The sequence below is a fragment of the Vulpes lagopus genome, chromosome 1 (genome assembly GCF_018345385.1).
Source record: "Vulpes lagopus strain Blue_001 chromosome 1, ASM1834538v1, whole genome shotgun sequence".
Taxonomy (NCBI): Eukaryota; Metazoa; Chordata; class Mammalia; order Carnivora; family Canidae; genus Vulpes; species Vulpes lagopus.
Window position 1 is genome coordinate 158,074,539 of NC_054824.1, and position 13,099 is coordinate 158,087,637.

The 13,099-nt window shown below is 47.9% G+C and overlaps 1 protein-coding gene across 2 annotated transcripts in view; it reads left to right on the top strand.

Annotated features, from left to right (window-relative positions):
• Positions 1-10,002: 10,002 nt before the first annotated feature.
• The window catches only part of PRRX1 (paired related homeobox 1), a 72,828-nt gene continuing 69,731 nt past the window's right edge, over positions 10,003-13,099 (top strand). The window contains exon 1 of one of the 2 annotated variants that reach the window (XM_041761180.1): positions 10,003-11,352. In XM_041761180.1, coding sequence (XP_041617114.1) covers positions 11,112-11,352 — 241 coding nt within the window. In that variant the 5' untranslated portion in view covers positions 10,003-11,111. The remainder of the gene's footprint in view (positions 11,353-13,099) is intronic. The other variant, XM_041761189.1, reaches the window with a different exon arrangement.

The following is a 13,099-nucleotide window of genomic DNA, read 5'->3' on the forward strand; positions in this document are numbered from 1 at the left end:
AGGTCACTTAGGCTGTGTTCGGTTTCCTTTGATCTTTTTTTTTGGTGTCTTCTTCACATTGGATAATTTCTACCATCCTACCTTCAAGTGTGTGGTTTCTTTCCTCTGCCTGCACAAGTCTCCCTTGGAGTTTGTCTAGTGAATTTGTCATTTTAGTTACTGTACTTTTCATCTCCAGAATTTATTTTTGGTTCCTTTTTGTATTTTCTAACTCTTTGCTGATATTTCCACTGTATTCATACATCATTTTTTTTCTCCACATCTTCCTGTAGTTCTTTGAACATCTATAAGACAATGACGGTTTTAATGCCTTCTAATAGATCTTCTATCAGATCGTTTTCAGGAATGTTTTGTTTATTTATTTTTTACTTTGAATAGGCTTTACTTTCTTGTTTCTTTGTATGCCTTAGGATTTGTTGTTGAAAGCCAGACATTTGAATCTAATAATAATGTGGTAACCTGGAAATCAGATATTTTTCCCTTCCTCAAAGTTTCAATTATTGTATTTATTTATTTGTTTGTTTCTTTATTATTGTTGCAGACTATCTCTGTTCCAAAGATCAGCTTGAGGTGCAAATTTAAGATCTTCTCAGCTATTTCCTGAGCCTGCACCTTTACTTGGGCATGCATAGGCACTTTCTAATTTTCCTCACATATGCAGTTGCTTTTGGATGTTCTAATCTTTTTTTCTTTATTTTATTGTTGTTGTTTTTCAGAGAGAAAGAGAGCATGAGTGGGTCAGGGGGTAGGTAGGAAAGAGGGCAGGGGTAAAAAAAAGAGAAAGAGGGCAGGGGGAAAGGGAAAGAGAGAATCTTAAGCAGCCTCCACACCCAGCATGGAACCTGCTGTGGAGCTTGATCTCATGACCCTGAGATCATGACCTCAGCTGAAATCAAGAGCCAGATACTTAACCAGATGAGCCACCCAGGCTCCCTGAATGTCTTAATCTTTAATGTCTATCTCCCAAATGGGGAAAAAGAGAAAAATGAAGGAGAAGGAAAGGCACTGGCCACTTGAAACTCCTAGAAATCACTTTAGCTTGAAGAGAGGAGCTTGCATCAAAAGGAAAAGTATAAATAATTGTCCCCCTCCTGTTTGCACCTCTGTGCTCAGAAGCAGCAACCAATAATTAGAGCACAGATCCCTGATGTTGGAGAATAGGGTCCTTTTTTTAAAAAAAGATTTTATTCATTATTCATGAGAGACACAGAGAGAGAGAGGCAGAGACACAGGCAGAGGCAGAAGCAGGCTCCATGCAGGGAGCCTGACGTGAGACTCGATCCCTAGGTCTCCAGGATCACACCCCAGGCCGAAGGCAGCACTAAACCACTAAGCCAAAGGGGCTGCCTGAATAGGGTCCTTTTTGCCCACCCTGGGTCTAATAAGCTGCTCAGAGCTGCTCCAGAAACATGTGCATAGCTGCCTGCCAGGGGGCTGAGTAACTGAAATTCACCTCAATTTACCACGGAAGCCTTCCCCCTGGAAGTTGCAAGCTTTCAACAGTGTCCGGGGTTTTACATTAATTATGTTAAACAGATTCTACTTGCGTAATTGTTGCCTAGTGGGAAGACCATTTCTGGTGCTTCCTACTCCTCCAGCTTCCCAGAATCCTCTCTGCTTCACAGTATTTATTTCCCTCTGTGCTTCAGTCTGGATATTTTCTTCTGGTCTATTTTTTGACTCACTAATTCTCTTTCTAATTGTGTCAAATATCCATTTAAATCTATCTATTGGATTGTCAAGTTCAGTTGTATTTTTCAGTTCTAAATTCAATTTGATTTTTAAAATTCTAATGGTGAAATTCTCATCTTATGATACATTACTTTGGTTATATTAATTATTAAATTTTTAATTCCATGTCTGCTTTCCCTAATATCTGGGCTACCTACCTGTGTTGTGTATTGTTTCTCTTGGTCTTGTTCCTTAATACATCTTTTATTTTTGGACGAATAAAACGCTGGACATTTTGTATGAAAATTATAGTGACTGGATGTTATATTCCTTTGTAGAGGATTCAATCCGTCTTTGAAGGCAACAGAAGCAAATCAGCTCAATTCAACCTGGCACTGAACTCAATCTTGGTAAGATTCAGTCTACATCTAATTTGTTTTCATTCTTAGGGTATAGTTTGCTAGATCTCCTAACAGAGACCCCGAAGTGTTTCTTGTGGATTCTCCTCCTCCGGATGCCATGAACCTACAATTTTGATCTTCCTGCCCCTTGTCAGGTTACCAAAATCTCCAATCTGCTTTTTATTTACATTTTGCTGTGCCTTTTAGCCTTTTGCTTGTTCAGCTTAATTGGTAAGTACCTTGAGGGAAAAAACTTGTGAATATTGGCTTTATTTGTCTCAGCCTCCCTCCTTTATGAAATCTCAGCAGTCTCAAACTCAAATTTATCTTCCTTCAAGGCTGTACCATTGATAAGAGTCTGCTGGATTTTCTGCTTCATAGCAGGTACTTTATTCTTGTTGTTGTTCTATGCCAAAATGTGGCAGATAACCCAAGGATAAAGGGATAATGAACACAATTTGGTTTACTCAAAAAGCATTCTTCTCTGAAACATGATTATTTGAATCCTGGTTGCCTTAGAAGCCCACTGATATCTGGGGTGAGGAGGATATAAATATTTCAGATTTTTCCAGTTGCTCTCAGAAGGAATATTGTTGGTCTGCTACAAGCCTCTGCGTCATAGCCCAAAGAGGAAATTCTGAACCGTTATTAAGTATTTACTATTTGGCAGGCACTCTGATGGATCCTTACCTATGTTATCTTACATTTTTTCAGCAGTATAAGTAACGATTGAAATTTTTAAGAGAGAACCAAGGAATATACATAATATTTGTCTGGTAATAGTTAAAGATTAATGGTAATTTGGTCCAAAATAACATAAAACTGGATATCTGAGATCCTGTATAATAATTTTTAATGGATAAACTGAGACACCAGACAAATTAGAGAGATCAATAAATCACATCCTTCAAATTCTGAAGGAAATAATTCAGACTTCTGGCTTAAAGGAGCAGAAGATACTCAAAAGAAAAATTCCAGAAAGAGGAAAGAATCAAAAGGTGAGTGGCAAAAGGAAGTTTAAAAAACACAAACATGCATGTTGCAAGAGATGGTTCTGGTGTTTGAAATGTGAAGCTGGATACCAGGTTCATGAAAAGCAAAGGTATATATTATATAAAAGAGGTCAATGGTGACTTAAAGTGTTGAAGTCAGTAGTTCATGAGCTGCATAGTGTTGAAATAATGCATTATTTCAGACTTTAAAAATTTAAAAATGCATAGATCCCATTATATCAATTCTTCTTTCTTCTGTAGTGGTGAAAAGCAAGAAAAGAACTGGTCTTATATGCAGGCATGCCTTTTATACTAAGTTCCTTATACATATTATCTCACAGCATCCTTTTGAGGTGAGCAAGAAAAAAATGTTGCTGAAATTTGTTACTACTATTTCTTGTGGAGCAAAACTTAAAATAAGGCAGATCTGGATGGGTTTAACATTATAAAAATAGGAAAAAGGGGGAATAGTATCTATATACCCAACCTACAATTATAACTGGCCTATTAGAAGATGCAGTCAGCCTGTTTGTTTACCTGTGAGCTGGTTTTAAAGGAAAAGAGGAGAACTGGGAGAAGAGTGAGCCCTGTTTGGAATTAGAGATTTGTGTAGGGACTTCAGAGAAAAAAGCAGGTGGAGAATGGGCTATGCTTGGCTCCAGATTTATGAAAGCAGCAAGCCAACGAAGGTTATCCAAAGTGACACACCCACTGGGTATGCTATAAATAAGCACTAAAGTCAGCTGAAGGACCTTATGGGTTTCAAATCAGCCAAAGGTACACAGGCCCAAAGCATTTTGTACCTATCCTGGAAGATTCCACCCACTTTTGCTTGGCTTAGAAACAAAGTTCCAGAGCCCAAAAGTTGGGGGGCTTACAGAGGCAGCAAGCCAGCCTGTAACCTCAGCTCAAATGTCCTGTGTGGGGCCAAGAATCCAGTGAGCATGCGGGTTCTCTAATTCTCAGAGTGTGATACAAAAATCCACCAGACTTTAATTGTTCTGGCTCAGGAGTGAAGGGTCAGCAATGGTTTCCCTGGCAGCTCCGTGTGCTGCCGCTTGCCTAGAACCATTCCCAGTTTTAAGCTTCTTAGTAACACGCATATGCCTACCCTTGAAGGATTTTTCTAAAATAGAAAGAGAGCAAGAATTTAGCCTCCTGTGTCTCTGTGGTGCCCAGAGGAACGTGAGCCTGGGCCATCGATCCTAAGGGAAAGAGCAGAAGAAGGAAATGAACATTTGTTGAGTAACGACTATGGTAAGGCGTCTTTCTTTTGTTTTCTTAATCCTTCCAACAGCCATTTGTGCTGCACCTGAATTTTCCTGGTGCGAAAGGCTTAAGTGCCTCAAGAGAAAGAAGGTGTAGTCCTGCACATTCATATTTCCTCCGAGGGCATTTGGCAAGACATCTTGACTAATTGTTATGTTTTATATAATGTGAACATACGGTAACATCATAGCTATGCATTCACAAATCATGTCACCTGTTCACTCACTCTGGTATTACTTAGCCTTCAATTCTAATGCAACAGTCCCTTACTGACTATGTAGTGACAGATTTGATGCCAGCGAGATAAAATAGGCAGACCTTAGTGATAATGTGGATATGCTACAGTTGGTCGGTGTCAGAGAGGGAGGAATTTAGAGTGACTCATAGGTTTCCTACTGGGGAAAGAAGAGAAGCATGGAGAGATTAGATGAGTTCAGCTTTGGACATGTTGAGTTTAAGGTTCTTTGATGAATGAATGAATGTCAGCAAGAAGAAAGCTATTTTCTCTTTCACAGCTTACTATATGCTGAACCCTGTGTTAAACAGCTTACATACATTCTCATTTAATTCTCACAAATATATGTTGTCAGGGGCCATGATGAGCCCCACTGGAAAGACGAGCAAACTGAGGCTTAGAGAGGTAACTGCCTTGCTCGCTTTGTCAGTAGGTGACAAAGCTTAAGATTTAGATACTAGACTCATTGCCAAACAAGTGGTGGTTAACCCATGAAAATCTATGCGATCTTAGAGTAATACCTGTTTATTGGAAAGGATAGGGAGAATGAAAGAACTCTGGAGAATACCAATATATAAAAAAGTGAAGAAAAAGAATATTCTATGAAGACCAAGAAGAAGTGCTCAGAGCAATAGAGGACCAGGAGAAGAAATTTCAAAAAGAGAATGTTTGATACTTTCAATAACAGCTGAAGCATTTAGCAAAATAAGGTCTAAGAGTATTCATTGCATTTGCCAATGTGCAGACTACAGATGTCTTTTGCTAAAGCTGGCGCAGTGGTGTATGCATAGTTAGTGTCCAGTGGTTTGAGGAGCAGATAGCCCCTGTGAAACTGCACTAGTTCGCAACCGAGTACATTGGGCCTCCCAGCCTATCATAGGATGGGCACATTACCAGCGTACTACTTGGAAATGTGTTTTTATAGTCCTACTCTCTTTCATTGTTGCAAAATTTCAAAATAACTCAATAGGGCTATTGGATGGAGGTGGGGGTCAATGGAGAACATTCACCCATGCATGGGAGGAATGTTCCTAAAATGCCACTTATGATTACAAGAACTGGAATTGGAAGAGCAAAGGAGGGTTTCTTTCAGGTCTGGCATAGAGTCTCCTCAGAAACATTAAAATGTGGCAACCCTACAGAAACTATCTTGCATTCCTCTCTCTTTTCCCCTGTTTCATCATTAGTGAATATATATTAGATTGTCAACCATGAGCAGAAAAGCATTTCTACCCCCAACGCATATTATTTGCCTGAGGGTGGTATTGTCTTGTTTATGTGTCATGGAACCTGTGACCTGTCACATGTGATTATCATGTCAGCTTATTAACATGTCAGGGAGTACAACTCCTGGTTTCCACCTCAGAGGGGAAGCTGCTTAGGGTGGGGGACATTCTGCTAGCCAGATGAGGCAGAGTTTTGCCAGCTTCCAGTGCCAGGGAAACCCTGGACAGTAATCAATACCAAACCTAACTATGAATAGGACCACCCAAGGGCACATGGCTGGAAACCAAACCTCCTTCCTACCTTGGTCTGATCTCTTGGCAAGTTTCCTTTCGAGTCCCAGCTTTGCTCCCACTTACTCCTGGAGGAATCCAAAAACAGGAGTTATTTTTAAAAAGGGTAGGGCAGAAAGAAGGGTTGGAAAGGCACTCTCAGATGCTGGAAGGATCATGAGGAAGAGAGTTCTGGTTGTGTTACATCACCCAGAGCTTCAGATTTTTAATAAATATTGATTGATGGATGGAAGTCAAAGTGAAAGCCAAGGAAAGATCTACACATGTTCAGAGATTTTGAGTTAGAAATGCTCTCCTTCCAACTCTTCCCAAAAGGAAATCACATGGGGAAAGCAAAGTAGTGATTAAGGAACTAAACAGGCCACAGCGTTCTCTGGGGCCTTCTAAGTTCCCAGGCCAGGCCTGCTGCCTGCTTGCGGAGATGAGCATATGCTCCCAGCCACAGCTTCCCTTCTCTTGACATCTTTCTGCCAGATGGTCCTTCTTGAATTCTAGAGGTGCTTGGCCCTCTTGGTTCCTGCAACCTGAGCCGAGAGAACTTTGATCCCCTCCCCTCCACCCTTCTAGCGAGAGAGACCTGGCGCCCCGGACAGCAAGGAGAGGCCAGGCCTTGAAGACGTAGGGTGCTCTGAGAAGGCCTCTCCCGCCCGCCTCTGTGTGCCCCAAGTAGGGCACCGCGCTGGCTCAGAGGGTCCCAGAGAGCCTTTTTCCGCCTGGCCAGCTGGCAGCAAGAAACTATCCTTTTCACCATTTACTGGATGAACCCCGCTCTCCAATCGGTCTTGAGTCTCCCTGTAGGGTTATCCTGATGGCTTTTAATTACAATCCAGCAAATCCAGAATCTCAGAAAATTACAAATGTTGTGTAAACATAATCAAGTGTGGATCCAATCCACTACTAATTGTTAATAGAGGGAAGAAAAAAAGGATAAGAAAAAAATCTAAAAAGGTCTAAGCAAGAAAAAAAAAACCTGCAGGGCCTATGTCTTTGGGATTTGCTTGAGGACCCTCCCAGCGCGTTCCTCCAGTCCACCCCGCCGCCCCCACCCCCACCCCCATGCGGTGCTTTGGGGCTGAGGCTGGGGGTGCTCTGGGCCTTGGCCGCAGCAGCGGAGGCTTACGGGACGCCTTGCGGAGTGAAGGACCCGGCGAGCCTCTGGCTCTCCCGCAGCCTCCGTAGGATTCCAGAAAAAGCGCTCCGGGTCCGCAGAAGGGGGCCCTGCCGCCTGCCTCAAGATTGTCCCACCAGGGGCTTCTCTCTTTCCCTGGACACTCTGTTAGCCGACCCTAAGTTCCAGCTGCTGGGCTTGCAAGGCATCTGCCCGCCTCTCCCCCCCCCCCCCCCAAGGTCCTCAACAGCCACCCCAACTGCTGGAGCAGGACTCCCAGGCTCGGGCCTCTGGAGCAGCCGCGGGAGCTGCGCTGCCAGGGGCTGAACTAGCCCCACACAGTTGGCGGTATCTGAGCTCTCGGTCCCGGAGATAGTTTGGGGAAGCGTGCGTAGAAAATTTTATATAATATATATACACACATATACATATTTGGTCGACAAATGTTAAGCAAATGTGTCTGATGTTTTTGCTGAAACCGTTAGCATCCTAGTTGGTATTGGTAGGACTGGTCGATATTATTACACGAATGACAAGTGGGTGATGTTAAGGGAGTGCCTGATTCCTCCCGAGAACACGGCGGAATAGAAGTGGAGACGTCCGACTATGTTTCCAAGGGCCCATCTCTGATCTCTCTTCCCTGTCGCTCCCTCTGGGTCACTAACCAGACTGACGGCACATCAGGGGGCAAGGCAGCTTTCTCTCCCAAGGACGATCTTCCTCCACCGACGGAGATCGCTGGGTCTCCATGCCCCCGGGCGTGTCAGACCCCGGCCTCTTACCCACCAGACCTTTGTCACAAAGGGCAGTTCGGTCAGTGTCGAGAAGAAACGTTAAATTCAACTGTAGATGGGGATGGAGAAGAAGAGAGAGGCTAGGGCCCGTTCCAGGTCTGAGCGGCTCCGGGAGGCTGGAGGCGGCTGACCGGGGCTGCGGGGACAAACCCAGCAGTGCCTCGCTGGGTGAGCAGGGACGGGAGGGCCCCGCGGCCCTCTCACCCAGGCTCATCCAGCAGGACGTCTGGGGGAAGACCTCTCTGTCAGTCGCGTCCATTCGAGCGAGCTGGTGGCACTGCCACGTGTGGCACCCAGCGGAGGCTGGCGGAGGCTGCGGCGTCGGCAATCCCCGCGGAAGGCATCCGCCCTGGCGCTCGCACGCGGTGCGGGCCCACCCGGGTGCGCGGCCGCCTCCCACCAGCGTCCCGCTAGCCCTGCAGCGCGGCTTGCACCGGCCCAGACGCGGACAGATGTTAGCTGCTTAGAGCCCCGACCGCTGCGGAGACGGAGCTACGGGCGCGGCGCACCGCGCGGCGCTGGCGGGGCTTTGGGCTCCCGGTCAGGGGTGCGAGAGGACGGGAGGGGGGCTGCGGGGGGTGGGGGGTGGAGGGCGAGGGGATGGAAATAGGAAGGGGGGAGTGGGTGGACTAATGATGAAAAAGTCTCCTCCATCCCGGCTCCTTAATTAAATGCATGGAAAGAACCGAGGCGAGCACATCTGGTTTCAATCTGCAGCCCTTTGATGGCATCAAATGTTCTTTTCCCAGATCAGGGCTGGGAGTTCTGGGCTAACTATGGCCGTTTGGAGCCCAGAAACCATTTACACACATTCGGACCCTTCTTTCTCTCCAGTCGAGCCTCTCGGCTACAGGACGGAAAAAAAAAAAAAAAAAAAGGAAAAAAAAAGTCTAGTAATCAAGCCAGTGGGAAAGTATGTATATGTGTGTGTGTATTTATGTTTGGAGACCATAAAATGCCACAAATAAGCACTTAATATTTTACTTACTCGTCATATAGTAACTCATTTCTAATGAGACTATTAAAGCTGTTACCAAATTCCAACAGGTCATGAAAAAATCCCTCAGCACCTCTCTGTTCCTTGTCAAGTTAGGGCTCAGCAGACGGATGGCAGAGCATTATCCGTAGACTTAGGGGTTCCTCTATTCCTTCCTGTCTTTCCTCCTACGCGCCCTCCCCCTCCCGCCCAGGCACCCGGGTAGGACCCTGAACTGCGCAGGACCCTAGCCCGGCCACTCGCCCCAGGAATGCCCCTGCCTCCTGCGCATCTGGGCAACGCGACCCTCTGGCTTAGCGTTGTCGCCTGGGGAAGCGACCTTGGCCGCTCCAAAGAGGTTACGAAATTGGCCAGGGGGGGGGGGGGGGGGAGGAGGGAGCAATTATGCTACACTCCTAGAGTCCTTTCCTCCAGCTAAATAAATATGTAAATTTCCCACTGCCCTGGCCCCGGGATTCCTAGCGGCGCGAGAGACTCGAATCGATTCTGCGCCTTCTAGATCTCCCCTAACCTGCCTTTGGTTCGCGGAAGAAGCGTGGGAGAGCCTCTCATTATTATCGCTCCTGTTATTTTATTACATTATTTAATAGGCTGTCTCTACGGAGCCAAATGTAGCCTTAATTTGCTTGCTCTCTCCTTCGTTCTCTCTCAGACACTCCCCCACCCCCACCCCCCAAAACTGTTAGAACTGCAGGAAACGCTTGGGAGAAGAAAAAAAAAAAAAAAGCCGAAAGAGAAGAAAATTTGATTGAGATAGTTGTGGATTTTTTCCAACAAGTTTCCCCACAGCTGTTACCAAAACATGCAAATGAGATTTTCCAACAGGATCTTAAACAAATCTGGAGGAGTTAATGCCCAAGCAAAATAATCGCCCGTTTGAAGTGACTGTGGGTTTCAGTTTGTCTTTTCTCCCCGTGATACTATTGCAGGGGAATGATAATTAGACCTTTACTTAAAAAATCCAAAGGGGCTCTCTCCCTTTCTCTTCCCTCCCTTTTTGCTCCCTCCTCCCTCACTCGCTCCCTCCCTCTCTCTTTCTCTTTGGCTCAGATGTTGGCAAAGGGGGTTTTCTTAATCAGACTGTTTTTTGGTCCGAGGGAAAGGAGGAAGAAGGAGATTGTGATGGAGAAAGGGGGTCTGTAAAACGTCAGGCACCGCACAAAGGCTTTGCCACGTAATTACAGGCTCCTATTAAGTCGAGATCTGCCCTCCCAGGGGTCTCCAATTTTCTTGTATTCCCTACAAAGCCTCCTCTGCATGCCAGTTTGTGCCTTTTGAAGTGCCAGAGAGCTTCTTGATCCAACTGAGAAGGAAAAAGGAGCTCAGCAAGAAGAGGGGGAGAGAGAGAAGGGAAAGGGGGGAAACCCACCACCACCCTCTTTCGGACTCTTGAAGCCCTTTTTTTTTTTTCCTTCTTCTTCTTCTTCTTCTTCTTACGAAAAGTAAAGTGAGAATCCTGCTCTCCAATACATCTGCAAGACATCACCCTCTCCTCCTGAAACTTTAGTCACTCCTGAGAATCCACAGGAGTGCAGAGAGGGGGAACACGTTTTCTTGAAGATGTTTTAAAGCTGGAACAAGCCTTCTTCTGTTGGTGCTTGAACTCTTGCCTGGGAATAACTTTTTTAACCTTGAAAAAAAAAAAAAACACTTTGATTCTTCTCTCCCACCCCTTCTTCTCTCTTCTTCTGTGTGTCTAACTCCCCCGCCCTGCTGGCCTCCCCTTTCCTTTCTCCCCCTTATTATTATTTTTAGTGTGTGCGTGTGGACGCTTTTGGATAGCTGGAAGGAATTTTTTTCTCCTGACTTGAACATAGGGTGACTTTTTAATTTTATTTTTTGGTGTGGATTATCTCCTTGGATCGCGCCGGACTTGGCCTCAGGAAAGCAGCCGAGGCTGTTGGTGTAGAACGCTCTGCTCTGCAGAAGGGGGTCCCCCCCCTTTCCAATTTTTTTGTCCTTCCCCTCCTTCTCTCTCTCTCCTCTCTCTCTCTCCCTCTCTCTCTCCCTCTCTCTCCACTCCCCCCTCTCTCTTCCCCACTCGGCTCCTCTCCCCCCTCGCGCCCACAGCGTTTGGTGTTGATTCGAGCGGGAAGAGGGGGGTGGGTGGGATCGGAGGGGGAGACCATGACCTCCAGCTACGGGCACGTTCTGGAGCGGCAACCGGCGCTGGGCGGCCGCTTGGACAGCCCCGGCAACCTCGACACCCTGCAGGCGAAAAAGAACTTCTCCGTCAGTCACCTGCTAGACCTGGAGGAAGCCGGGGACATGGTGGCGGCGCAGGCGGACGAGAGCGTGGGCGAGGCCGGCCGAAGCCTCCTGGAGTCGCCGGGACTCACCAGCGGCAGCGACACCCCCCAGCAAGACAGTGAGTGAGGGACTCTCCCCGCGGGAGTGTGTGTCCGGGACCGGGGTCCCCCCCAGTCCAGGGGGAGACAGTCGGGGGCGAGGAGAGGTGGTGGCAGCAGCCCGAGGAAGGGCCAGTCACAGGGAGGCTGGATGATGCAAGGAGGGATCTGCCGAGGGGGCACCCGGGCGGGCGCTGCAGGGAGGCCCGGAGGCCCGGAGGCCCGGAGGTCGCGGCTGGGGACTGCCCGCCGCGGAACCTCGCTGAAGCCGACCGGGCTGCCCTTCGGTCCCGAGCGAGCACGGCTGCTAGGTCTTGCAGCACGCGGGGCAAGCGGGCTGGCTGGGAAGGGGTCCCGGAGGGGTGCAAAGTCGGGGAGCCTGCCCTGTTGGGGAAGGCAGCGGATTAGATGCCGAGGTGGGCCGGGAGGGCTTCTCCCCGGCCTCGAGCGTGGGTTCGGGGGTAGGCGGGGCGGAGCGGCGGAGGGCGCAGCGCGCAGCCTCGAGACCCGCGCGGCTTGGGCTCGGTACCCGCGTGGCTTCCCAGGGCCGCGCTGCGCTCTGTTCTCTGCTCTTGCCGCCCTTCACCTGCACAAGGCTTTGAGACCCCCCCCCCCCCGCCCCGGGCAGAATCAAAGGCCTGTGCTTCGGGGAGACTCGGGGGCGAAGCAAAGGGAGTGTCCTTTGGGGTGAAACCCGAGCTCCCGCCCCGCGCGATCCCGCACAGGAGAGATGCGCAGGAGCAGCGCGGGCCCCAAAGCCAGCCGAGCCTGGTGTCACATTCAAGGAGCTCTCCCAATTGGCCCTAACACCTCCAGAAAAGTCCACGCAGTCTCCCTTTGCCGTCCTTCCCGATGACCAATCGCGCCCCCATGGAAATCTGGCCTGGTGTTATTAACCGCGCCTTAAAATGTGACTCCAAGTGTATCTGTCCGTTCTGGAGTCTGGAACAGACCTGTCACCTGAATCACCACAGGTGACACTGGGGCGTCATGTTTCCTCCCTGAGATTTCAGGAGTCTGAACTTGGCTGGAAGTTTTTTAAACGAAGCAAATTCTTTCACATTTCATTATTTGTTGACTTATTTTGTCTCCGAATTTGGAATCTGTGAAAACAAGAGACCCACTGCCATGCCATCATTGAAATAAATAAATAAACCCTGCCAGTATCAGACTCTCAGGAAATAGATAGGCAAAGCAAACAGGACCCAAAACAGCTGGAAGCAAGGCCTGGCAAAGTGGTAGGAGTCCCGCATGCCACAGTGAAGCAGGGGGCAAGGACAGCCCCCCTCTCTTTGGCAGGCCGCCTGCCCCTTGCCCAGCTTCCTTAGTCCAAGCCTAGAATCCCTCAGTGTTTTTTAGCTAAAATCGAACCTGGGCTCGATCCCCTCTAGTATTCTCAGAGGCGGAGGGCTATAGGGAATTTAGACTGAACATAATCCGGCCTGGTCTGTCTCTGGAGAGAGGTGGCCAGCTCTGAGGAATGAAGACCCGATGTCCCCAAGTCCTGGGTAACGGGCGGGCAAGTATGCAGAGGCTTCCTTGTTGAAGATATCCGTGCCTGGAGAGGGTGGGAGAGAGGAGGGTTGCTCTTGCTGCACTGTCCCCAGTGTGAGTTAATTGCTTGTGTAGATACTTTGAACTCCAAGAAACTGCACGGTGAAACAATGATTGTTTTTCAACGTTCAACCAGGGATAATTTAAATATGCAAAGCAAAGGGAGCATAGTATCCCGAATCTCCAAGTGCCTATCACCCAGCTTCACTGATT